Here is a 27,881-nt window from a genome sequence, read left to right on the forward strand (position 1 = left end):
TTAAAAGCTTGCTTTAAAGTTTCTATTTTATCACATTAGGAAACGTTTTGACCCAAAATTGAATCTCCATCAGGATTTCTTTATTCCATTTGCGCATGAGCAGTATATTTCGGTGAAATTACCCATTTGTAAAATTCCCAGATTTCCCCAGAGAACTCAAAATCCTTGACCGACCCAGTCTGAAGTTTGTCAAGTTTTGTGGCATTGAAAAAGATGAACTCTCCGATAAAGAAGGTAACGCATATTCTTATGTCATGTTTTGTTTGTTATTGCATTGTTAAAAAGCTCAGCTATTTAAGTGCGGTGTACTGGAGCCTTAGCACTCTAAATCCCAAAATATTCTTTACATTTTATTGTTTGTAGAAAGGCTGGTGAAACAATGCTGCATTCACTATAGAAATTGTCCTAAACTGACACAGCAGAAACACTGTCGTAAGGTGGCACACCCAGACAAGTACGCCTCTCCTAACTGCATCACCAAAGTGCATGATATTGCTCCCCCACAGTGATCAGGAGGCAGATTAATCCTCTTGTTGACCCTACACCTGCACCAGCATGAGCCTAACTTCTGTATGATCAGTGTCATCTACACGGCTGGAACTGAGGGTGCACACTTGTAACAGGAACAGCTGTGCCTTTAGCTTGGTTGGGTGCCTCCCTGTCCGTCCCCAGGCTGCAGAGCTGCTGACCAAGTGAGGGGAGCTGATTGTGTCATTGGCTGATTAGAGAGTCCCTGAGGTGGGGTGGGACTAGTGCATCCTCTGCTCCTCTAATTACAGACTTAAAGTGGACCTATTACGCTTTTCCTTATTTTCTGTAGTATACATAGTGTTACAATGTTGTTTATTCATATATAACATTGGCAAAGTTGCCAAATAATGAGGAAAACGTATGTAAAAGTAATCCCTGTGATCCAAAAGCTCAGGCTTCAGACTGCTCTGTTTCCGTCTCCGTTTCTACTTCCGTTTCCGCTTGACGTCAGACAGAACACGGATTTCCTCATATGGTCATCTGCTCAGGGCACATCAGTGACAGCACGTCCATGAAGAAGAAGAAAAAAAGAAGCACGCCCACGAAGTAGAGGGACGCCTCGTCCACCCGCTCATCGCTCAGTCTCTCTTGAGTTATTCGACTGCTCTGCTCAGGACTGCCCTTTACTACTCAGGGTGTCTCACAGAAAGTGCATTTTCTGTTAAGGACTTTTTTGAACTGTGAATCATGCAAAGCTACTCTAGTGGTGTCCCAGAATCAAGATATAGAGCTGGAAACGAGCACAATAGCTCCCCTTTAATGAGTCCTTAGCTTTAGTCCGAGTGGACAGAGAAGCCTCAAGAGAGGGGCCGACAAGCCAGCGTTCATCAATCACCTTTTACCTTGCTCGATCCCAGCCTGCACCCAGAGCTGAACACACACCTGAGCTGTGTCAGGAGGTTGTTCAGGCGCAAAAAAACCCCATTAAGGGTCAAGATGACTTCTACTTGATGACTGCCGCTTGTCCCTTCTGATCTACCCTGTCAAGACAATGCACAGAGGGCCAGATTTATCCTGAACCGAGTCTACAGAAAATCTAATCCTGGCCCACCTTCATCATATCCTCGAGTGGATGGATTAACATCAGAGGGGAACCTGGAGGGCACTGACAGCAGGACAATATGGAGGGGCAAATGCATTTGCTTTGTATAAGAGCAGTGATATTCTTAGCTACAGAATACAGGATGGTGAATGTGTTTCCTTTTTACTACGTGCATTTTTGTTTTTCCACATTACAAGTCAACGTGACTTTGAAACCTGCAAAGGTTTCACTGCGATATCACCAACTAAAATTCCTTTGCATGTTTTCTCTTGCACATCTATCACATTCAAGCACTTGTACACCTGCAGTAAAACAGGGTTGTCAAATCTGCAAAAACATTTTCTTGATAAATCATTTCTCGATTTGCCTGTAAAATGTGAAAAACGGCCATTATTAAAAAGTCCAAAACCAAAAACATTTAGTTAACCATCATATATGACAAAGAAAATTAGAAAATACTCACATTTATGTAGCTGGCTGTAGTGAATGCCATTCTAAAAAATGACTCATCAATTAATTAATTATCAAAATTGCTGCTGCTTAATTTTCTGTCCATCAATTAATCAACTAACCTTTTCAGCTCTAAAACAATGGGGTATCGTAGCAGGGACTGGGAGACTGCTTAAAAACGTCCTTACATATATGCAATGTCCAACCTAAAGCCACGGTTAGCAAGTACAGACTCCATCCTTTCCCTGAATTCCAATTCAACACATTACTGCAAAAAGCCTTAGCCACTTCTGCCTACAATCAACACAGAGGAAAAGCAAGCAAACATGTTGCATGCATGAGTTAACATAATGGCAGGATGGTGAACACGTATAGACAGCACCGAGTATTGTCACATGTGAATGCTCCTTCAAAGGGCCCCAGTTTTTGTGTAAACAAAAACCTTCAGTGTTCCTCAACAAAATGCACTGTATGTATCCTTGAGGTCTAACAAACATGTTGGTGCATGTGCACAAGATCAACAAAATGGAGACCCACTCAAAGAAAAACTAGAGGTCTGAAACTCCACAGGGAACATTTAATGTCAGGTGTGTTCTGCCGACTCACTGGGTATGCAAGGTGGGTTTTTTCTGCAGTGAACTTGCGTTGTCAGTGGGTGGACAGTCCTCAAGTTCTCCCTCGATACAAGTGAACGCTGCTAAAGTGACTCACATGAATAGTATGGCGTCTCAAGTCTCAAAGTGACTTGTAACTCTATTATAGACCTGTGATGTGACTCTCTGGTAATATAGATTCCTCTCAGGAAGGAAATACACTATATATCTTTGTTGTGAAGACACAGATGGGGGAGGGGTGCAAACAGCACTCTTTCTATCTTCAAACCATACAGTTTACTAGCAATAATGACCTAAAGTACAAATACTAATCTAACATGTTTAAATTGTACCAACGATACAAAACTATTAACATTATGTTGCACTTATTTCATGATGTAATGTGGCACATTTTCATGTGATGCAGTTTCTTTGCATGTTGGCTGCATAATACATTTGCATAGTAAAAATGATTCTAGTGTTCCCTCCTCTCATGTGAATGACAAATTACAGTTTTGAAAACTAGGTGAGAACAAACCGTAGATGGAAATGTGTAATGTGTGAATGTTTGAACATTTTATTCTTACCTGTAGTGTACATGTGTGACTGTAGGAGGCCTATAGCCAAAGATCCAGGTCTGGATGTCCATGGGTCTTGCTTTAGGGTAAGCTATGGTCACATCTATTACCCACTGCAGGCCTTTACGTTTATTACCTGTCATGGAAGAAACACAAATACAGGGACTGAGTTAGGACACATGAAAGGCAGGGATATAGGTAACATGCTCAACTTCACAGTATTTTAGGTATGACACACCTAAATACTCAGAGGCAGAACCCTGGTCGCCCAGCTTAAGAACAGTGTCTCAAACTACTAGGTGTCCCTAGAGATTTTTATATGACAGCAGTGCAGCCAAATGAAGGCTGGTTACCTGCCAAAGTGACTGTTGGAAAACACAGTCTCACCAGCTAAAGTTCTAACTTGACAGAATTTGGCTGGCAGCTACATTTATGAGTCACAGCAAAATAAATATTTTCACCCCAAAAGCGAATCACTCATTTCATGTTATTTTACCAATAAATGACCACAAAAAGCGCTAATAAAATTATAACTATAAAATTAAAACCTTGTGGACGTTAAATTTGTGACCCTCCATTTACAGCAGGGTGAGACAGAGAAGATAGAAAGGAAGAGAGGTAGAAAAGACGTGAAAAAGGGGAAGAAAGTAGTGAGACAGGAAGGCGAAGGATGACAGATGGGAGAGAGAATGCTAAACATTTCATAAAAATGTGTCAGCTGCGAGGGTGCATGTGTCCAAGTATTTATGTACAGTATGCAGGGTCAGCTCTGTACTCACCTGCATGTAACCGCAAATAAGATTCAAATATAATAAATGAAAGGAGGTGTATGATAAGGATGATGTGTTTTCTCTAAATTAAACCTCCTGCCTGTTATTCATTTGAAGCCTGCAGAACAGAAGTTAGCTCAAACATCACCTTCCACGGTATGTCAGTGTGTGTCACTGCTGGGAGAGGTGAATCTTGAGAAACATGCAAGAGTTGATCTACCATAACATTGCTGAAAGCCATATCTCTTCACATTTCCCCCTGCATATAGCATTAGATCAAAGCTATTCTAAACATGCCCAGACCTGCCTGTGTACTGGACGTGCAGATCTGAAACCGATAACAACCTTAACACCTGACTGTGGGTTTTGACAGCAAACGAGTGCATTAACTAAACTCTGGAGTGTCCCTTTAAGCTGAACAAGCTCGTCAAATGTAAAAGGAGAAAACACAAGCAGCCTCGGTCAACACGGACAGATCTAAAATGAGGTTGATCTGAAGCAGTGCAGCATATTTGACTGCTTGAGTAATGTCACAGCCCAGGCTGCTGTTACTGTGCAGCGAGCACTTCCCCTTCTCAGAGCACACTGGCTTCTTTATGCAAGGTAAACATGCCATGCCTGTGTGACAAAGTGAAGCTAAATTTCACAACTGATCAGCCACATTACATTACACTCCGTCACTGTCTACAGCAGTAAAACAGGGAATGTTGCTAACAAGTCAAATTTCACCTGAATAAATAAACACAATAAAAGCATAATAAATACATAATGTCTTCATATATTTTTTGCAGTTAGAACGGTAGTACAGAGTCGTTGCTATGGAAACGGCGCCCCGGCCAGTCGTATTTGTGTAAACTGGGAGGTTTCAGAACGTTGCAGACCGGCGCATTGCAAGGAACAAATTTCAACCCACCTCGTCGCAATTCTTTGGTCTGAACTGGCCTTTACAGCCAACATTTTGTCAGATATGTGACCAAGGAAATATTGAGCATCTTCTATTTACTGTGCAAATTCGTGGAGTTCTGTACGCACCTCTTTTTATTAGAACTGTGATTGTAATTTAGTTTTTCTGCAATGAATTTAGTACTAGCTAACCAAACTAGCTGTCTGAGGCTAATGTGTACAATAAATCATTCTGAACTGTTAATTATTGTTGGGCTAACCGTTATGCATTTTACTCCTTATACCTTTACTATTGTGGACTCTATTTGTATGTTTACTATATTAATTAATGTGTTACGCTTCTTAAGGGGACTTAATGTTGATCTTTCACTGGAGATACTTTGTTTCTTCCTGGCATGAGGGACAATTAACCAATTTGACAGTTAGTACAGTAACAAGGAAACTGGATTCACAAAAGTATAGACTAATTAACTTTTACAATACCTTTGCTCTAGCTCTGGTTTATAATGCCTCATCTTTAAAAAAAGAAAAAGAAAAACAATGTTACAGTGACTCGATAGTCATTCTCATCAATACCAAGTATGCCTAACACCACAGATATCCCTCTGTGGGTAATTGGATCCAGATCTCTGGCCAAGTGTGCTGAAAGGCAGCCATCGTCTCCCGTGAGTGGCCAGCCAAAGAACGGGGCCCTGAGCCAAGGTATCACTGGTGCCCTATACACTATGACAAACAATCCTGTAATAACAGCAGCCATGGTAATTTAAAGTGACATCAGAGAGGCCTTGTCCTTCTGTAAACAGTAAGAGGAAGGAAATGCACTGGCAGATATCTGGCCCTCCATCAGGCCACTCTGCAGGCCAATTACAACACCTATCCCTCCCACTGACTAAAACGTGGATAAAAACTGCCTCTGATTGGTTGGTACTGTCAAATACATTTACCCTTTGGGTCACGTGGAGCACCATTCCCACCCTAAATGACTCACTGCTGTGAACTTTACTTACCTGCCAACTGTAAATACTGTTTTATAACACATGACCCTTATCAGTCTTAGCTGCACATGGAGCCTTTTCTGCAGGCTGTGAACTACACTGGCAACCAGTGACCCATGTGCTTTGTATCTGCACTGAGCAGTGTGTTTAGCCTGGTCGACATTACATGGCTGATACACAGCGGCACACACATTTACATCAAATCGTATTTTCTCCAAGTGGCCCATTTGTCTCTGAGTGAGTCAGCAAGCTCTGGGCACCTCTGCAGAGCATCAGGGAGGGTCAGAGGGAGACAGAGCTGTGTCTTTGATCAGCCAGGCACACACACACACACACACACACATACACAGCACAGGATAGTGAGGGACATAGCGCTCTTCTGTTTTTTTTTTCTTGCCCTAGGTTTTAATGCCATTAGCTAGATTCAAGTGGAAGGACAAGCCCTACTGCAGCAACCAGCTTCCCCTCCTCCTGAGCTGCTGGAACAGAGGAAAGGACACAGGGAGATAAAGAAAGAACTGAGATATGAACTGGAACTACAGTATACAAAAGCAGGGAAAAATATAACGTGTGGTTATACATGAAAAAAACTGACATGTCTGAAACCCTAAAATGTTTAAAAATCCCCTTCCTGCCAGAGGTTATAAAAAAAACCTCTGCAGTCATCAGCATTTGTTGACAATGATGAGATGGTTAAGACTTTGTGCCAAGTACGCAGAAAAGCCAAAACAAAAACGTGCATATACAGCACATCGTTTAGTACATAAATGAAGCTGTTCTCGTCTCTATCTAAATTTTACGACGGCCGATTAAGCGATACTCCTTTGGTTTGACAGTCTGTCCTGCAGAGGGATAAACAGACAGCATCTTGCTGTTAGTGCTGAGACTGTAGGACACAGAGCTGTGTTAGCAAACTTGTGGAAGGCTAAAGTCCCTGAGCCACATTCTCAATAATGCTGGCCCAAAGACTCCTCCAAATTACTATTAACACAGCACACCCTTAAAATGGATTTTGAACCAAAGCCAGGAGAGCCTGCTGGGTAAACTGAATATGCAGTGTGCATTAGCATGGGGGACTCATTGCATCTGTACGTTTATGGCCGTTTTAACGCTGTGCTTTCTGCTGGGGACGGTTCCAGGAAGCAGGTTACGGTTTACAGTAGGTTGGAGTTATCCAAATTTGCTTAGTATAAAATGTTTTACATTAATCCACAATCCAGGTTTGCAAACAAAGACGACAAATCAGGTATAATATCTGGATCTATCTAAAGACTATATGGATATAAAGATAGAGTAAGAAATGTACACTCTGCTTGGTTCCCCTGCTTTATTGTTTGTTTTCTCTTTTTCTTTGGTAAAATATCTTTAAATTGTTGTAAATATAACTATAACTAGAAAAAAAAAAAAGGTAATTCTCCCTACCAGGTTGTTAATTGCAGAGTTATCTTCCTGCTCACTGGCTGTATTTAGGGCTGGTCTCTAGACAGAAAAATTACTCTCCTGCAAGTAACCACTGGGGTTTTAGGGACCTTGATGCAATTTCTGGCACCTCTGTGCATGTCACCCCTTTCCTCTCCTGGCAATCTACCACCAGTCACCTCTCATATAAAAACAGGACTCCCAGAGGACAGTGGGACACAGAGGTGATGATTTAATGCTTCATGTTTGAGGCATGCTCCATCACTGGCCTTCTTTTGAACTACAGTACACAGTAAAGCAGAAAAGTTCACAGAGACTGAAATAAAGGACTAACCAACATATCTGCATCATAAACTCAGAAAAGCACTGACAAAAAGTATAAAACTTATACTGTGATAAATCAAAAACTGCACAAGTTTAATACAAGTTTAATAGTACAAAGTCTTGTGACCCATTTTAAGTTTAAATTAAGTCTGTAGGTGAAGTACAAGAAGTACTAGAACTCCTAGTGGCGAAGGTTGAAGAGGATTTGAAGACTCCTTCCATTCACTTCCATTGTAAACATTTTGAAGTGAATGTTGAAGTAAAGCAGCCTAAAACCAAATCTCACCCTCAAACAGCCTGTTCGTCCAGACAGAAATGTCCCCACTTTCCAGAAATGTCCTCACTCCTATGGTCTAAAACTGAAATTGGCCCTCACAAAGATAGACTCAGCATTCACTCTAACTCAACCCCAACGTCATTTGTGTTTAGCAAATCAAATTTCAATATACTCAAAATCCATTTAACATTTCAAATTAATGGCTGTCAATCAGAAAACAATCAGCCTGCTTTCCCAGATTCCTTTAAAAACGTTTTCACCTCAGCAAAGAGAGCAGCAGCCTGCCTTCTGAGGTGCGCTAGCATTTAAGACGTGATGTAACCCAAGGGAGAAGTACATAAGATTTAAAACAAAAAGGAGGCATTCTGGGCTGGCCTTACTCTTGACTTAAGTCTCGATTTCAGGGTGAACTGATTATAATAAAAATAAAAACATGCCTGTAGAATTCATGTTCTTAGAAATGATGGAACTTATTCAAAGCTTTTAAAAACCTTGGAAAACAAGACTGAGGGTTAACTTTGAGGAAAGAGGGGCATCCTGGTGGCCTAGGGGTTTAAGATGCAGACAATGCAATCGAAAAGTTGAACACTGGGGACATTTGTTTCATGTCGTTCCCCATCTCTCTCCTCATTTACAGTCTCTATCTACTTCCTACTCTTCAATCAAGGCATAAAATGCCCAAAAAACAAACTTAATACACCCTAATATTAAAGACATACAACCGAGTCCTCATAAGAACAAACTTCATAGATCACACAAATACTCCTGTAAAAGATTCTGGGAAACATATGATTGCCACAGAGAAATGTTTTGTGTGTGTGTGTGTGTGTGTGTTACCTGTCTGGTTAGGGGTCCCAGTCTCGCTGCCCACGCTGCCATTCTCCTGCTGGGCTGACAGGGTTTTCAGGATAACGTGGGTGGCCCCAAGACGAGGCAACGTGACGTGGGTCAGGTGGGGGAGAGAGTGCTTCTTGGCAAACAACTGGCTGGTTTCCCGCCGCTTGCGCAGGAATCCGCCCTCAGGGAACAGCACTATCCACTTCCTGTCGCGGCTGTGGTAGTATTTGTCTAGGTGATCTTTCAGGTAGACCAGCTGCTTATCTCTGTGAGCTTTACCCTGTAGGAACAAAGGAAATATGTTATGAAAATAAACTATGCAATCGTCATAGTTTAATCTGTTATTAAGTCGCACATATGGTTTAAAATCTTGACAGGTGAAAAGGTTATGGCACTAGAGTTTCCAGTGCAATTTCAGTTTTTTCCAGCTTTCTGAAAAGGGGTCTTAAAACTAGGTGACCACATTCAAAACAAGTTCAATTATCTCAAACACTTTCTTTATTTGCCCTGAGGAAACAAAGTGATTGAGGCTAAGTGCTAATTCATTAACTTTACAAGATTTTTTTTGTCAGCACACAAACAACCAAAACAAATGAAAACAAGCTAACACAAATCAGAGGTTAGATGCAGTAACACTGTGGAGCACTCACAGCAGCCATTAATGGCACAACTGAAATGGATGCAAAACATGATGGCCTTGACAACATTAAGAGCATTAGCAGTGACGGGACGAGGAGGAGCAGGATTGATTTTTTTAGATAGGCGCTGTCAAAAGCCATTTTAAATGCATTAGCATAGCCGGGCTGGACTCTGTATGCCTTATGTGAGCATGTGCAGCTGTATGTAGCAAAACTGTTTACAACACAATACAAATGGCTTAAGATCAAAAATCAATGAAGAATTCATCTTAGCTGCAGCTATTGAGTCTCTGATTCATAGAGAGAGACATGCATTGGAGACGCAACACATCACAAACCGTGGTTTTACTGCGGCTACAAGAGCCACGTGAATTGAAGGAAATGTACTCCACAATGTTGCTGTTTGAGTCTGACTGTCTATATAGTGAGGAAGAGGAGAGTAAGGTGTTTTAATTAATAATGTTTTGCATTTGGACTTGGGGTTGGATTTGACTTAATCATCAGATGGTTTCTCCATAGCTGACGGTCTTTGATATTAGGCCACCTGTCTCTCAAGAGAGCAACCTGCTCGACTCCGTTTCAGCTACGCTCCCACATGCTTTTTGTCAATTGGAACCAAGGTTATGCACTCAACTTACAGTTTATTAGGTATACCTGGCTAAAACTAAAGCAGTCCTGCAATAAATCCTACCAACATGAAGGTTATAGTGTTAAGTTTTTGTTTGAACTGTTTTAGAGTTGTTGATTCAGCTTAACGATTATTTTGGAGGCTGTAGTTCGTAGTGCTGTTGAATTGTATTTGATTATATACTGAGAGAGATTTTCCCACTCACTGATATAAATGGGGTGGATGAAATATAAGACACATCTGTCAGTATATAGGAATACAATTCGACCACAACACCGCACCACAAAAGCCTCCACAATGAAGTTGAATTAACACCTTCGACAAAAGCTGAACATTACACCTTCTATAATGGGTATGATATTATTGCTGGGCCGTATTTGTTTTTGGCTAGGTGTACCTAATAAATTGGCCACTGAACATACGTAGATATAAACAAATAAAAGTTGCACAGTGCACAAGCATTAGCCCCTGGTCAGAGGAGTCATCAAATATTCAAAGAATTTAAAGGAGGATGCTCCATTTGAAAAGCAAATGTCCCAGGAAACATTAGATATGATGTACATTTTATAACCTGAAAATGTAATTTAGGTGCATTGTATGTCGACAATGTTTTACTGTACTTTTTGTAATGTCTCTGAAGCAAACATAACACTTTCACATCTTTCCTGTTACCCGCTGCCTTTTACCCAGGCCAACACGATCCTAGTTTTTCTCTTCACCAAAGCAGCTAATGCTCACTTAAGTTAAATCTCATCTCTGTAATTTCCTCTCAAGAACTTTTTTTCCACACTTGTTGGCCAGATGATTTGATTTCACCCAAAGTAGCTTGCTATTATAAAAAAATGTCCCAACTGATGTGTTTGTAACTGTACCAGACATTAATTTTTAACACTGTACATCTGCACTCGCACTCATTGAGGATCTTGTATAACTAGAATTCTGACCAGAAAACCATACTGACAGCTGCTAGGTGACTGTGCATTCTCCAGAGTTTGAGAAGTTGAGAACACCACCACTACCACAGAAAAAAGTTAAATTACAGCCCTGTACTACAAGTAACTGTGCTCCTGCCATCAAAGCCTGCTGTGTTGTGCTCTGCATAATGATGTTGCAGACATGTCTGCCAGCCTGAGTGGACAGCAGATGCTTGGGAGGCTGGGGCAGATGCTTGCTGTGCTGTGTGGATGTGTGAAGTATTCTGGGGAAGGATGTCAAGAATGCACACACAAGAATGCCAGAGGGGATCACAGAGGGAAGATGGCAGAAATGGCCGAGCCCGCTCAGGCCTTCCACTACAGGCTGTGTGGCTGTTAGCAGGCTGAGGGTGCTTCACCCTCGGCACGGTGCCTGATGTGAAATTCCATGGCAAAGCATTTTCATGACCTAAAAAAATGAATTCCCTCTTGCCATGGCTGTGGTGTTTCTGCAGCTAAAAACGTGAGAGCAGGATGTGTGGGCTCTTCATTAATTTTCCGACAAAACAAATCAACAGACACGACCTTTCAGCAGCGCTGTAGTTCAGCACGAAGTAATGATATTTTTTTTAAATCTTTGTCCCATTGGAGCTGGTGCCAACAAGTCCTGTTTAACCCCACAGAGAAAATATCAGCTCATTACCAACATCTAAGGCATCAAATGTATATAAAGTGATGGGTTTTTTTTTAAAACATGCACAAAACGTTTTTGTCAGTCATGTAGATGATAGCTGGCAAATTTAGCTGTGCAGCTATCATTTGGCTGAACAAACTGACAGTTAAAGACATTGACTAACCTTTGACAAACATCTTTAAACCAACATACTCAACTTAGAGCTGAGCAATGTGTGCAACTCTACAGGAGCTCCAGTCACAACAGTCCTGTAAACTGTGAGATTACATCACATGTGCACCTGCCGCGGTTTCCAGAGAGGAATCTGCGATCTGCGATGAAGCTGCACTGAATCCTTGTTGGATTTAGCCTCTCAAACTTGCATGATATTCCAGGAATTCCCTGACCAACAGGAGCCCTGTAGGCTCCATGTGTAGGCCTGTCAGAGCAGGCTGCTCTGTTCCAGCTGCCCCCACAACAAAGGGTCAGTCTCACCCAGCGGGGCTGAGCAGCCCTCCCACACTACTGTCCACTGCTGTTATCCTTCTCAAGAGGACACCACGGCTGTAGGAAGTGCACTAACATATCTGCTGTCCAGCTGGGACAAGCAGATGGGTAGCGACTCCACTTTTGCAGAGCACAGTAAAAACAGGCCAGCAGTAGCCAGGAGGTTGAAAGAGTTGGGTTATGGCCTAAAGGTCTATGTTTTAATCCTGAGACCTACAGGGAAAAACAAGGTGTTGACATGTGAGGGACAATAGTTATTCATCTCCAAGCAACAACTGTTGATGTAGCCATGAGGCTAATTTACAGACTAAAAGAACTCCCTGGACAGATGTAAATGTGTATAGTGTTAACAATGTGAAGCATAGCATGTTAATGTTCAGCTTCTGATGGTTAAATAACAGGCGTGACAATAAAAAAATATGTCAAACACTGCAACATGTCACACAATTGACTTTTGGTGCCAATTGTGGGTCTCTTACCTGTCTGATGAAGAAGTCCCCATGGATCAGGGACACTAGGCCAAAGTTGGTGTATTTGAACACATGGTCCATCAACCACATCATTTTTTGTACCACCTGAAAAAAGAGAGGAGAAATACAATGAAAATCTGTAACAAATCCAGCGTAATTTCACTCAATCCCACATTTGCCTGTAAGCAAAAGCATGTGATTTTGGTTTCGGTGCCAGTGCCCCAAACTGATACAGCCCCCCTGAGCACTTCCACCCTCATGACCTGCACCGATGCAGCTTTGGCTTACTGTCCTTTCAGTGCTAAGAGGATAAACTGGGCCAGGGATGCAGTTGTTGAGGCGGATCATGTCATCATGTTTGTGCAGCGCAGCTCGGCAGCTCCAGTGCAGTGCCAGCCTGAGCCAAAAATACAAAAAAATAAACACACAACAACACAGCTGCCCCCACCACCCCAGAAATTCACAGCCACTCTCAGGATGATTTGTACCGTGTGTTGTGAAGATGGAGTCAAATAATCGATTCTTTGAGTGAAAAGTGACAGACTTGACCGACAATGTGACTTTTCTCTCCTGATGTTCTATATTCAAACTCACTTCTGCCGCTGATGAAATTTTTCAGGAAAAATAAGTTATTTCTGCATGTGATTAATGCACATCTGGTTAATAACAATATCCCATTAACACTGAGGAAAAAAGATCAGTTAATACAGCTACAAAGTGACTGACAGTCTGGAGTTGTACGCTTTGAGTAGGAATGTGCTCTACTGGGCAGTTACTTCCCAGTCAGACGTCATGTCCAATTAATGCAGATACATTTCAATATGCAACTTTTTCTCTTTGTTCCAGCCGTACAACCACACAAAGAAAGTCTTTTCCTACCAGCTTCTCAGCTTTCTCCAACTCTCTCTGTAATAGCTAACTTTGTGTGCCAAATATATCCAACTACACAACACACGTTATAGTTGATCTGCATTCATGTTTATGTTGCCAGACAACTATCTGACTTTTGTAGGTGCACATGACGTGTCATTTTCTATGAAAGTGATCAGCGTGTAGGAATGCAAAGCAGCCACCGCTGGAATCTTTGTACATCTGCTGTCCGCTGCCTGAACACCCGAAACTCGCATTTTGTAATTTGAATGCTGCAAACCACCGGCACTGTTTTGCGCTGCTGTCTGTCTCTACTCAATAACGCAATACCCCATCATTATGGCTCCTTCCTGTTCTACAAAAAGAATTCCCACCTGCCATCAAACAGTCAATATGTGACATGAACAAAACCACAGAGTACAAAAAGTCAATCATAAATAAGATTTCATTACAAACCAACTCTGGAATGAATACTAAACATCATGACTTGATAACTAATAGTGTAAGATAATTCAAAGAGGACCTTTCTCTTAATTTGAACTGAACCTCGTTCTCATAAACACTTAACTTTGTGCAACTAAACCGACAATTAAGACATTGGCTAACCTTTGACAAACATCCTTATACCAACATGCTTTTAGGCTCAGAGGGTTTTTAGAGCAATGTGTGCAATTCTACAGGAACTCCATATTTGCAGTACCACATACAAACATGTTCCAGGTGCCAAGTGCCCAGCAGGTTCAAACTACTGCATGGCTACGATTTATGATTAATTCCCTCCTTAACATTGTTAGTCTTGGATTTCCTAAAAAAGGGACATGCATGAGGTAACACATTTCTTTCTTTTCTTACCGTGCCCTTGTCTTGCAGGCACATCATGAGGGTGCACACGTCTCCTGTGGATTGGTGGTTGACAATAACCATGGCTTCTTCTTCAGAAATGGACCGTACGTCGTCACCCCACTCTGTTACTGCGAGGCAAAATAAAAACAGAAAGACATATTATGACAGGTTGTGCAAATGCTATCTTTTAAAAGTGACCCGTGGATTTCTTGTAAACAATGTTTCTGTTTAAATTGAGTTTGTCACCTGCACTGGTTGTGTGTATATTTGTGGTCTAACAAACATGTCGAATGCATTTGCATCCTCATTAAACAAACAAAGACAGTTTCTAAAAATATTTGAAATCATGCATTGTTAACATCTATGTTTGCTAGATAGTGGTCTTCTCCTTCGCTGCATTGTTTCTTGGCACATTACAGTCAGTCAGTAAAAGTGTGTAAAACCATTGGCAGGAATCTGTATTACGTCGCCCTTGAACTCCACAAGGTACCTTTAAATAGAGAGGTCTCAGCAAGTGCATACCATTGACAAAAATGCACAGTGGCGTTTTAATTTAAATATTAGAAAATATTGTCCATGTAGACCTGGATCAACTTTAAAAATACCGTCGCAACATACATCTGTTTTTCATTCAAGCACAGCAGTTCATAAGAAATAAGCACACTCACTAACACCGATCTGCACCTGGATCCTGATGCATATCAAAAACTCTTTCCAAAGTTCATCGATAAGGTTTCAAAGGTACTATGCTAAAAAATTAACACACATTGGGACCAAAGGCAAACTCCTTAGTGAAGGGTTAGGGTTAGTTTGCTTTAAACATCATGGAATGCGAAATAGGTGTGGTTCATGGTGTCAACACAACTAAGATGGAGTGAGGTAAGCCATCTCTGGTATACACACTGAAACCCAATTTGTCTATATCGAGAGTGAACACGGCATCCTTTAAAACTGACTTGATGGTCCCTTGTTGTCGGTTGTTCCTAAATCCACAAGTGTCCTGACACTCCCTGTCGACACACAACCTGGCACCTGTCTGATCTGCATATCCTCCCTGCCAGGATCAGAGAGCAAACGTTTATTTCCATGCTCCTACCTTCAGTAAGCGGGTTGGATGATTACATCATGTAAAGGGAACATTTAAAGCTAGATTTCGAGGCATTTATACTGGATTACATTAGTCTTCATGTGTATTGATTAATGTTGAAAGGGAATGACAAAATGTTGGCCATGTGGTTTGAAATGAGAAAGGAGAAGTGAGTTTCAGGAAATGGTATCACAATCACTTTCACTATTAACCACTCGGAGCAGAGCAGAGGAAACAGTCCAAGAAAAACAAAAGGGATAGTTTGTCATTTTGTTACATAGTACCAGACTTTCAAATCCTTGTCTGATCATCTGAGATTCATCCGCACACTGAACGGTCATGCGTGGTTCAGGTACAGCTACGGCATGTACAAGCTATGCAAGCAATACAAATGGCTGAATATCTAACAACTTGTGTGTAGTAACTTGAGTTACTGTATCATGTTGTTTATCAAAATCAATATTATTAGTGTCACATTGTGTATGAAGTATATCAATGTTAGCATTTCTAACTTTTCAACATTGTTCAAGAAATTAAATATTAAATGCAGTCATGGCTCGAAAAGCATTACAAGTAACTTATGTATGGGCATTTTATGGCATTCCGTTATCTCAGTATCAGTTTCTTGAGTCACAATTACATTTTCCCAACATGGACTAAATGTACTGAACTATCTTAATGAATATAAAATATTAGCACAATCATTTCTACTTAGTATCAGACATTGCACTTGTGCACCTATTTCTTTTTTTAGGTAGCATTCATTTATTTTTAGAAAAGCCCACAGCAGGTGCTTGACAAAGACTACAGTCTGAATATCCTCAGTATAAAATGTAACCATCATCAGACTTTGTGTCAACATAGAACATGACTGGGGGACTTATTAGTATGGGAGCTCCCTGCCTGAAATAACATTTTTCATTTGGATTTAAGCAGTAGGTTAGGCCTACATCCTGCCACAACAGGAGATCAGGCTCATTTGCATGTCTAGGATCCATAAATAATGCTTCCCTCTTCATTGAAACCACATAAGGCATCCATGTAAGGCTGAGAACAGAACCAGGGCTTTGTTTGCTGTCAAAGTGATAAAAATAATACATAGCAAAATATAGCTGCAAGCTGCAGTTCTTTGGGCCAAGTACAGGCACATCAAGCAGGGTACACTGCACACAGGTACACCGAGGTCTTATCTACCCACAGAACAATTTTGATCATGATCCGACAAAATGTTGTCGAGATACTACTCATTTTGTGACTTTACAGCCAGCTTCATTCCAATGTCATCGCCAAATAGTTTGGATGAATAAAATGAAGGTGAATTAGTGATTTAGACACCAAATCAATGATCAGTCAAGCTGTGGTTCATTCACGTCGATCAGAGCTTATGTGATGATCTTGGTGTCCATGGCATGCAGCAGGAAGCATGGGCTTGTAATGATTGAAATGACAGCTTTAACAGGTGATGCAGCCACAACACGCAAACCACAAGAAATGGGATATCAAAGGTTCTGTGGTCTTGTAACCAGTCTAGGATCTGGCTTAAGATCACGCATATTGGCACTGTAATATGTAAATCCTCTGACTTAAGTGTACTCATTATAAGTGAGTACGCATAAAAGTACACCAAACGTCTTAAAGATTACCATGAACTATTTATTTGCACCACTAAAACAATTAAAAAAAGAAATGACGTATAAGAAAACTGATTCAACAATCTGAGATACAGTACGGCTACACTGATCAAAGCAGCTGTCAAAAACTGATCTTAGCTACGGTCTCCACTCACTCACAAACACACACAGACACACGTTTCCTGACAAACTTTTCACACTGACATGCTGGTGACACCACAAACCTCACTTGTAATTCAAGAAAGAAACATGTGCCCAGACCGTACAGTTACACACAGGTGCAGTCACAAAGAGACAACTCGCGTTGTCATCAGCGGCTAGCACTACCTCCAAAGCACTCTGATCCTATTTACAAGGACATGTATCCATAAAGCCATGTTGAAAATATCAATCCTCTGCCCCAGGAACCAACGTACACAACACCCAGTCATCGGCATTTCAGTGAAAAATTCAAGCGGCTTAAAGACGACTTAAGAAGTTATCACTGCACGTCTTCTATTACTGGTGTGGTAAATCTCTGATTCAGTACTTGAAATAAAACACAGCAAATATTCTTTCATTAGGAGGTACAGTGGGTCATCCATTGATCACAGTTTTGATCCCCACCTCCTCCTATCCATGTTTCAAAGTGTCCTTGGACGGGACACTGCCATTGGTGTGTGAATGAGTGCTTTGGATGAAAGCGCTATATAAAATATATTCATTTACTCACAACTAAGACACTTTAATTCATGAACAAGTAAAAGACTTAGACTTTTATTAATCCCACAGCGGGGAAATTTACACGTCACAGCAGCAAAGACAGAAAGGTGCAGAAACACACAGCAGACAGCACTGTGTCAATAAGAATTAGAAGTATTTTTTTAAAAAGAAAAAACAATATACAAGTAATAAATACAGATATAAAACTATCAAGTTCTATTAATTCTGAACCGAATCAAAGTTAAATTGTGGCTGAATCTTATCAAAGAGGCTTTGAATCACAGTGTTTCATATTAATAGAAATGTATCACTACCGTTTTTATATCAGATCGTGGATCATGCATCCAGACAAATATCAAATCATTTGAAAGGGAGATATACACATCATTAATGTTTAATGATAATTACTAACAGCATGGTCCTCAATAGGAGTCTACTACTGTATGTGGTAATTCAGTGAACCCTTTCTACTGTCAATAATTTTCTGTGATACAGTGCTTCTACTTGACAACCAGACAATGACCCGTGTCTCTATCAGCACCTACAGGAGTGGATGTCCAATGGCCCTCTGCTTTCTCGTCCCTGATTTACATTGTCAGACCTCAGAGCAAACAGGCTACGTTACTAACCATTCACCTGTATCTGATTGTTGACGGGATACACACGAGAGCTGCAACAAAAGGAGGAGACACGGCTGTGAGATGAGGGGGTGACAACAATAGCCCTCCTGGAGAACACATGAGCTTCCTTTGCAATTTAAACGCACTCCAACAGCTGTGCATATTAACAGAGAACCAAGGAGGTGAAAAGATTTAGCTGCAATCGTTTACTGGGAATCCCCTGTAGTCCTGGGCGGGTCTGACCAGCTCCACTTCTGTGTAATGCAAATGTTGCATCAGTCAGGCCTTAGGATGCAGAGTGAGTGAGTGACTCCTCTCTGTGTGTGGGGGAGTTAACATTAGGATTGCTGGTAGATAAAGATTAATCAGAATTGTTTTTATACACCAAGTTTAACAGTTAATTAAGCAGGAACATGGCACTGACGTAATACCAGACAGCTACAAGATATCGGACCAACATATTTGGTGCAGGACAAGACAAGATTGTACTTCCCAAATTTGATAATTAGTCATATAGAGCCAAAGTTTTTTTCAGGCAAAAATTCACCTTAAAACACTAACATGGATTTTAAGCTCTTGGCAGTATAACTTCTAGGACTATTTTGTTATTGGGTGTTTCCTATTTTAAAGAATGACATTCCTGCTGTACACAACATGACGTCACATTGTGATTGAAGATGATAAATATCAGGTTTTGATGTTGATCTCTCAAATCAAGGAGCAAGTCATACAGAGAAAAAATAAGCCTCAAAAGACCAGAATGCAATGCAGTTAATGTTTCCGTTCAGGTAAGAAGGGAAGTTTCCACATTTTCTTTACTATAAAATCTCACTTTCTTGCTCTTACTGCTGCTCTGTCTTTGTACACACAAGTACCAAGGTCATGCACACTCTCTGGTGTTAGTCAAAAGGCATTCTGGGAAATGAAGGAAGTCATTCCACAAAACTAAGAGTACCCAAAGACAGCTGTGGGAAATCAAAACTGTTTTTTTTCTCTTTTGGAGCAGCAGCCTCAGCACAGTCGGTGTCAGTAGTGAAAAGAACAGCGAGGGTCCAGTTGAGTGTTAGTCCAGCGTACCATATGGTCACAGTCATGAGTGAAGCTGAACGTGATAGCTTCATCTGGAATATGTATTGAAGCAGTCATGGTACAAAAGAAAGTGACAAAGGATCTGTCAGTGCAGCACACAACACAACTGGGATGCTAAGGAGTCAAAGAACAATACATTTGATAGATTGCTTGCATAGCATTATTGTGAAGACCTTGCTTCTGCTGATATGGCTTTAAAATAATAATATTTATGTGTGGTGAGTTTTTCCTCACACATCCCCTCCTGAATATGATTGAGCCATTTGAATCCACTTTTCCATACTATTAAAGAGTTTTCTGTGTTTCTACAAGTTTTAACACGAGCCAATAAGAAATACAACGGCTAAAATCTGTTCATCGTGTCAACTATATACCAGATATCCAAATACAGCAGGCCTTTTATGTTAAAAACTGTGCAATTATATGCAAGTGGAGCCTCCACTGAACGAAGTGTAAGATCTGCTGTCATAACCCCAGGAGGAAAGCGTTTCAAGCAACCTGTCAGATTAACGATTTCTCCATGTCACACAATAAAAAGGCCAAGTCATTTCCCTGACAGGATAGTTTTTGATGACAAAGGTTGCAAGTCGGTCTCATTCCACCTTGAAATTCAACCCACTGTGCCTGCTGCTAGCTATTCAGCATGTTCAAAATGAGATTTAGTCGTGTAATGCTAATGCACAACTTAGTCAGTCAGCAGTTCATTAGCAGATATTGGAGAACACACTCCATGGTTGAAAGCAAGAAATAATAATTGCAAATATCTAATGCAGGAAGCGCCCTGTTGCTTATTACTGTTTATTGTGTTATATTAGTTACAGATAAGAACTTAAATAGACATTTGAGATTATTAACTGTTGTTTGGTGCATGCATTGACTATAGGATATAAGCAGCAACATGTTCATTCGACCTTCTTTTATGCACTTTGTAACATTGTCTAAGCTGCAGCCTGGTGACACAGGGTGCTTCTGAATCTTCCAACATCACACATCCTCACAAGGAGATCTCCTTGAGGTTAAAGAAATGGGATGTAGGGGGACGCGTTGTTGGCACATTCAATTTAGGCCTTTGTTTCACCTCCTGTCCTCGGGAGAATACGATCAATCCTCATGAGCACAGGAATCGAGAGCATACTTCTAGAAAAATGACACATCTGTGACACCCGCCAGGGTTGTGTAGGGTGTACGTGCCCTGAAGGCAATGTCATTTCATAAGGAGCATGCCTTCATGCTCGCTGAAGTCCCCATTGTTGCGGGAGACGAGCGTAAATGATATCACAGAGATGGGTCATCTGTCAGATAGAATACATTAGGGAAATTGTCTTTGAGAGATGACACAGTTAGCGCAGCAGGATGACAGCCATGCTGCAGGCACACTGTCTAATCCGGTATCGGTGGTCAGCTAAACGGTGTACAGCTGACCTTGCCGACCATCGCTACACTGCTTTCTGACTCTCTAGAGGAGGAGAGAGACGCTGCAAGGCACCACACCACCTCCTTCATAAAACGTGGCTGTCCACACCTGGAGAAAGAGTACCAAAAAAATATAAGACCTGTGAACAAACCAGAGTGGAAAGGGGGAATTTGTTGTTGATAGTTAAAGCTTTCTGGTTACTGGGTCAACCAGGTGAAGAGCAACGATTCACAGTGATAAATTAATACCAGCAAGGTAATGGTGAAAGAGTTTCTGCTTGTATAATCAATATATTCTGCAATGTTTACCCACTTTCTTTAGGCATTGGCAGCCAAAATTTGGAGCTTGTTCTGCTTTTACAATAAAAATACAAGGACACAGTTAGTAGTAATCGTGATTAGAGCGAGGCCAGTATTAGCTTACTGCAGATCTTTTGTTCTTGGTGTATATGTTGGCCAATAAGTAACCAGAAATTGCAGAACAGAAATGCCAAACAATGTTGCAATTACACAGTTTAGTTAGTCAACTGTAAAAATGTCCCGTCTACAATTCCTTCTCAAATATCATTATCAGCTTAAAACTCCAGCACAGGTCAGGCTATAATCATTTTTGAACGTAAGCTAGGGGCTCTAGTGTCAAAGACTGAAAAGAAAGAAAGAATAAAAACAATATGTCAAACAGCATAGATGTCATCTAAATATGAGATGTGTTGAGTGATGAAATAGGATTGAATTGGCTCAACAGCACACGACGTTCTGCATTTTCAAAACATTTCAGGATAAAATTATCACATCCATGGTCTGACAGTATAGAACAGGTGACATTCAGTCGGTATGAAGACCCAACAGGCTAAAGAGTATGCTACTAGGCTAAATCCAGTTATCAAGCCCAGCCCAGTAGTATCCATGTTGGTTCAATAGAGTAAATAGGTCTCATCCCTTTAATTTCTTGCCCTCATTAAAAGCTAAAAGCTCATCCTCAGCTCAGCCTAACCCTAACCCCATCCGTTGCTTCTAAAAGTTTGTTGTATCAATTACATCACAACACATTAACATTAAAATATGGATTTACCACATAATGTGTTCATCCATATCAATACCCCACAGTCTTTCTATACACCAGGGAATGAAACATCAGCCTCCACTTATGCAAACATGTTTCAGGGATTCAGAACAAAAGTGATGCTAATTCCCATTCATGCTATCGCCCTCTCAACTGACCCCCAAGCTGCAGTGCCATTAATCCATTCTGGTTTGCTTTCTTCACTAGCCATAAGACATGGCTACATGTGTAGCTCGAACGACAGTATGTTTTCATGCACTATGCACATTAAACTTTTACCAAGTCTGTTGGCAAGACACCAAAAGTATCCTTTCCCTAAATAAAAGCTTTCAAAAGTGCACAGTGCTAATGCTTTTAGAGTAGCCTTTTCATTGTAGATTCTTTCACTAGATACACGTTTGCATCTTCTTCATGCATTGCTTACAGACTTTCCATCTTTGCATCGATCACAAACACCCTGCTAGCATTCAGAAAAATCGTTCTAAATACCAGAAATGTTCACATCAAACAGGAGACTACGAGACACAAAGGTCGATATACTGAAAGCAATCATAAAGCTGTAAACTGTCTCATTCAAACAGGTGCAACAAAAGATAATGCAGGACAGTTAAGGAGATGTCAATCAAGTATGATCTGTACACACCCACACAGTGCAGAGAATACATCTAATCAGCCAAGTAACTGATAACACTTGTGTGGGTGCACGATGGCTGTACAGAGGCTTTAACAAATGAAGAGCAGTTTCCGTTACAGCTTCAAAGTGAGATGATCCACATTGAATTTAGTCCAGCAGTACCTACTGCTCAGCACTTCTGAAAGCAGATCATTCTTGTACTGAAACATTTGCAGGGACACTGAAATCCAAGTTATGCATGTACACAGAAATGTGACAAGCTTTTCTCCTGGTTTTTAGAAACCTGATGATGGTTTTAATCCTCTTTATTTTAAAGAAAAATGGACACTGTGGCATCTAAACATCCCAAACAGGACTCAGGAAATTATCTGCCTCTCTCTGACGTGTCTTGAGTAATGTAGTAGTTATTCAGAAAAACAACATGATGATAGATTATTTTCAGTATCAATTCATCTGTCGATTATTTTGTCTATTAATCAATCAATTGCTTGGTGTATGAGATGTCAGAAACTGGGGAAAAATGTCCATCACAGTGTCTCAAAGCCCAAGTTGGCATATGCAAATTGCTTGTTTTGTCTGAGCAACAGTCCCAAACCCAAAGATATTCGGTTTACGCTTCTCAAATATTCACAAAACAAGCCATTTGCATATGTCAGCTCGGGCTTTGGGGCTTGTGGCTTCTCAAATATTCACATCTGAGAAGCTATAATCAGCAATTCTTTGACATTTTTGCTGCACAAAATGACTTACAATTAACAAATACATGAGCAGAAAGAGTTTACAAAACAGAAATAACAAAAAAAGCTAAACATCAGTTAAGAAAAGAAAGGGCATTTAGATGTTATCTTCTTAAATTCCAGTTGAATTAGAAGATCTAATTGTGTGGGTAAACAACTTTTACGTTTAAGGGGGTTTAAAACATCAGAAAACAGTGAAAAATGTCCATCAGAATATCAGAGAGCCCAAAGTGACGTTTTGTTTTGTCCAACAAACAGTTCAAAACCCAAAAATATTTGATTTACTATAATGTGAAACCTGAAAAAGCAGCACGCTTTGCTTGAAAAATGATGACATGTGAATGATTAATCTATCAAAATAGTTGCAGATTAATTTTTGATCCAACTAATCTATCAACTGTTGCAGCTCTCCCTGTGAGGACAGCAGGCACGGATCAGAGGTCTGGATAATGTTATATTCATGGTTCCCGGTTATTCTGCGTTTCATGTAAACATCACATTCTAAACATGATCAAAGACTCAAAACTGGGAAGCAAGTGTGGAACGTCTGTAATCTCACAGTCACCATCTTTGATCTCTTCACAGGTCCCATGAGCGGATGCAATGAAAACTTAATCCTGCTGGCTTTAGTGCACCTGTTTGTGTCCACTGTTGTGTGTTTGACTCTCTGATCAGACCTCATTCACTTGTGCTGCTTTTGTCAACAACAGGGGGGAAAAAGGGGGTCAGGTCAAATGACAATACACGCCCCCACATAACAGCAATGTCACGTAAAATGTTCATACCTGGGTGGTTTTCTGAGGTAACTTGCGTAACTGTCCAAAAAACAGTGTTTTTAGTAATTTCAGCATGAGTCATTCTTGACGCATGAAGCTGACAGTTCACTGAAATGTAGTTATCAAATAATAAAGATTAATCCTGCAAAGTGGGTTAACGAATTGGAATTACCATAATTTGTTGCACCAATGACACCATGCATCTGTGTTCTACTTCTGCTGACACAAACTGAACGGACATACAAATGTATGAATAAAAAGCCTCGAGCATAGCGAATGTGCTGGTAGATGAAAGAAGCAGCAGAACACAGACACAGTATCTTACTTAAAGTATCATGATCTCAGGTTTGATGTTAAAGATCCTCTGTCCATAATCGTGGTGGATCTTGATGTTACTGCAACAACGCTTACTGCTCTTTAAACGTAGCCTCAATAATCACTTGCGAGTATTGTTAAGTGAAGGAGTCAAGCTAATGATAGCAATATTAGCTCGGGCAGGGTAAGCCTGTCCTTTAATAAACTTAGTATCATTCAAAAAGGGATGAAGCTCAGTTGTTTTAGTTAAGGATGAATGACTTAAACACATATCTCTGGGTGACCTCACTCACTGAGAGCTGAGCTGAACTCCAGCAGTTGTCATTGTTACTTTTCTACAATAACAACGTGGTGGACATCAAGAGCACTGACTTCCTGAAACCTCTATGGCCAACATTTCTGTAGCAATCACAGATCTGTATTCTGCCTGACGCTATATGAATATGGTTAACTGCTTCTCACAAGTTAACTTGTTTGCAGAGTGCCTGAAGCAGCCTGTCTTTGAGATAATACCAAGAAAATCAAACTAAAGAGTTAAGAGTCTGATATTGTCTCTTTGGTGCAACATAAAAACGCTTCTTGTACACATCCCCTGTGTATTCAATTAGGCAAAAACATCCACCAGTCCTGCTGCAGGCATGCAGGGTGTGCAGCTCTTACTTGAGTTTCAAGTTAAGAGTTCAAGAAACATTTAATGATGCACACTTGAGAATAACAGTTCACCTCAGACTACCATAGATACTCTCACCTTCACCCTTCACTTAATGATTCAAACTAAGCCTCTATGAGAAGCTTTAGATTTAACTTCCAAGTGGATAATCCATGTGTATTTTTGTCCAAATGATAAAAAAAAAAAAAAAATACAGTAGTATACGTATTGTATACATAGTATATGTATACTATTAGGTACTAATAACATGAACGTATATTATCTACAAAGCACCATTGTTCTGCCTCTCCAGTGAAGGTGATGCAACATCCTTCATCTCTGATAGTTAACCAAAGCCCAGCTTCCAGACTGCAGTGTGTCAAGCTGTGAATGAGTATCCCCGTTTCCCTGACACACATCAAGCATTTCTTGAGTACAGTACAGGCTGAGCAAAACAGCAGTATAAGATGTTCTATCTGGAACAACTTAACCAAAATGAAATAGTTGTCTTTATGAACATCATAAATATAACATATAAACTGGAATTTGAAAACTTGGAAACTCCACAAACATTTATCTTGGGACTTTAAAGTAGAGACTGTCTTAAAACACATCACATTGAATTGGGCAAGTACATTTGTCAGTTCTATGCATGCCAAATTGCTTTAAAAATAGTGGTACAGATAGCTACAGTACACATACATCATTTGCAGCTGCTACTTAGAAAGCATGGGTGAAAATATATGGTGTCAGTGTGACCTTAAAGCTGTGACCTTGGACAAAACCTGGAGCATCTACAGTAAATTATCTGTGTTGTCCAGATTCAGAGGTCATTCACACAGTGCAGGGCACTGGTGGCTACACAGGGACTACCTTGTGAGGGAAAGGTAACAGGGTTGATCGACCCAGTGTCCTTGAGTGTGGGTCACAACACTGATGCTCATACATGCTCCAGGACGCCGACCCCTCCACTAAAAAACAGTTTATCTAATGTGGTGTTTACATCGCCAGTATTTGTTGTTCCGTACTGATTTACTGCTCAGTTCTCACTTTCTGACTGTTCATACAGTTGTTTTTGTAATGTGGCCAATATCTGACAGCAGTCTAAACAAGTCATCCTTCTGAGCTGATCTACATGAAATACAGAACAACAATACCAAAGACTTAAGACTTGGCATGCTTGTGCAGAAGTATACAAATAAAATGAAGGGCACTTTATGACATGGCGTGTCATCATGCCACTACATCATAGCTGGGATTATCATATATAATACAGTGTAACTCGTCGTAAAATGCCACATTACCCATTGCCGCTGCTTGTATTTGAGTCTGTGGCTTCTTTAAAGTTACATTTTAAGGTTCTTGACTTTCGGTTGACATTACATTTAGCCATCTTTTTTTATTTATACGTCACATGAGTTTTGCTGCATTGAGGTGACATTCAAAATGATTATGTGGCCTGACACCTCAGTGTTCCTGAACTGATTGACGATGCACTGTAGCTGCAAAAACGCATTCTGATAGACTAAGGTCACATAGCTCAAATCTGGCTTGTGTCAGAATAAGGTGCACACATGGGATGGACCAAAATCAGCATTAAAAATTGAAATGAAAATGTTTTCCAATTCCAACATGATTTGGACCATTTTACCTGCTGTTTCAATGTAGCCTAACACACACAGCTATATGTACAAGTGTATACAATTAATATAAGGAGTACAAGATTGCAAATTACAGTGTGTGTTATATCTGATAAACTAAACTTTAGTCAGTATTTGCATGATACAGCGGTATGGTATCTCACTTCCAAACACTGTCAATCAAAGTCTGCAACACATATTGCTCAACACACGATCAGGTGTTCTATAGGGTGAAAGCTTTGCATTATTAAGCAGTATGCCGTGTTGCACCCCATGTTCACCACTTAACAGTTTGTAAGCATTTTGTTCGCAGCTCTGTGCAACCAAACACCACTGACTGCCTGAATCACCTCAAGATATTCAACCATCCAGTTGAGAGAAACCAACAAACACTGATGATATCCTGCTGTTCTACCATTTGTGTCAGTTAAGTGTGTTTGCTTGTTTGATTGCTTTTTTTGTTTACCAAAAACACTTCCTGACTATACTTAGTAAATCAAGTAATTAGAGCCACAACAATTGTTTTCATTTTTCCTCAATTAAGTCTATGAAATGTGGAAAATAGTAAAATATGCCCATCACAAGGTGACGTATCAGCATGCAATCCCATAACTGACTCATTTCCAGTTTGGGAGAAAACACTTTCTCATGAAGGTTCTTTGACAAAACTCATTGTTGTTCTGAAGATACATTTCCACAATCCTCCCAAACCCTTCTAACCATCTGGATGAAAAAATATTCTTAGATATATTTTATCGTGCAGCAAACAGAATATTTTTTCATCCACCTTCTGGGCTTTTCAAACATTGTCAGGTATATTTTTCAGTGAAACAGAGGTTTGTCTCTTTGGTAAATCCAAGAAGAAACCGGGGCTTGGGAGCAACTTCACTGGTTTTAGAGCAATCTTGTGCGTGCTTACCCATCAGTTAGCTAATACCATTGAGTCCAGCATGCCAATATATATCCGCATGCAAGGTAGCACATGGATCAATGTGGCAATGTGTATGAATCACAAACGATCTTACCTGTATAACCTGCAATCCAGCCCCATGAAGACACCATGGCCAGCAACCATTTGAACATGATTCCTTCAATGTGCCAGAAAGTGGAGCTGTCCCATATTCTCAGCGGCTGCAGAAGCAGCAGGTTTAAGCAGTAGGATGGGATGGCTACACAGTTGTTGAGGAACATAAACACAAAACGGATCACAGCCTTGAGCAGAACCCAGCCCAGTTTGCCGGCCCCGTCCAAGAGCTGTGCCAT

The 27,881-nt window shown here is 40.5% G+C and overlaps 1 protein-coding gene across 1 annotated transcript in view; it reads right to left on the minus strand.

Annotated features, from left to right (window-relative positions):
- Positions 1 to 27,881, minus strand: part of lpgat1 (lysophosphatidylglycerol acyltransferase 1) — a 40,330-nt gene extending 12,449 nt beyond the window's left edge. Inside the window, exons 1-5 of the mRNA XM_070926340.1 lie at positions 27,644 to 27,881; positions 14,272 to 14,390; positions 12,559 to 12,654; positions 8,720 to 8,999; positions 3,204 to 3,330 (exon numbers count right to left, since the gene is read on the minus strand). Coding sequence (XP_070782441.1) covers positions 3,204 to 3,330; positions 8,720 to 8,999; positions 12,559 to 12,654; positions 14,272 to 14,390; positions 27,644 to 27,881 — 860 coding nt within the window. The remainder of the gene's footprint in view (positions 1 to 3,203; positions 3,331 to 8,719; positions 9,000 to 12,558; positions 12,655 to 14,271; positions 14,391 to 27,643) is intronic.

The sequence above is a fragment of the Enoplosus armatus genome, chromosome 19, assembly GCF_043641665.1.
Source record: "Enoplosus armatus isolate fEnoArm2 chromosome 19, fEnoArm2.hap1, whole genome shotgun sequence".
Classification (NCBI taxonomy): domain Eukaryota; kingdom Metazoa; phylum Chordata; class Actinopteri; order Centrarchiformes; family Enoplosidae; genus Enoplosus; species Enoplosus armatus.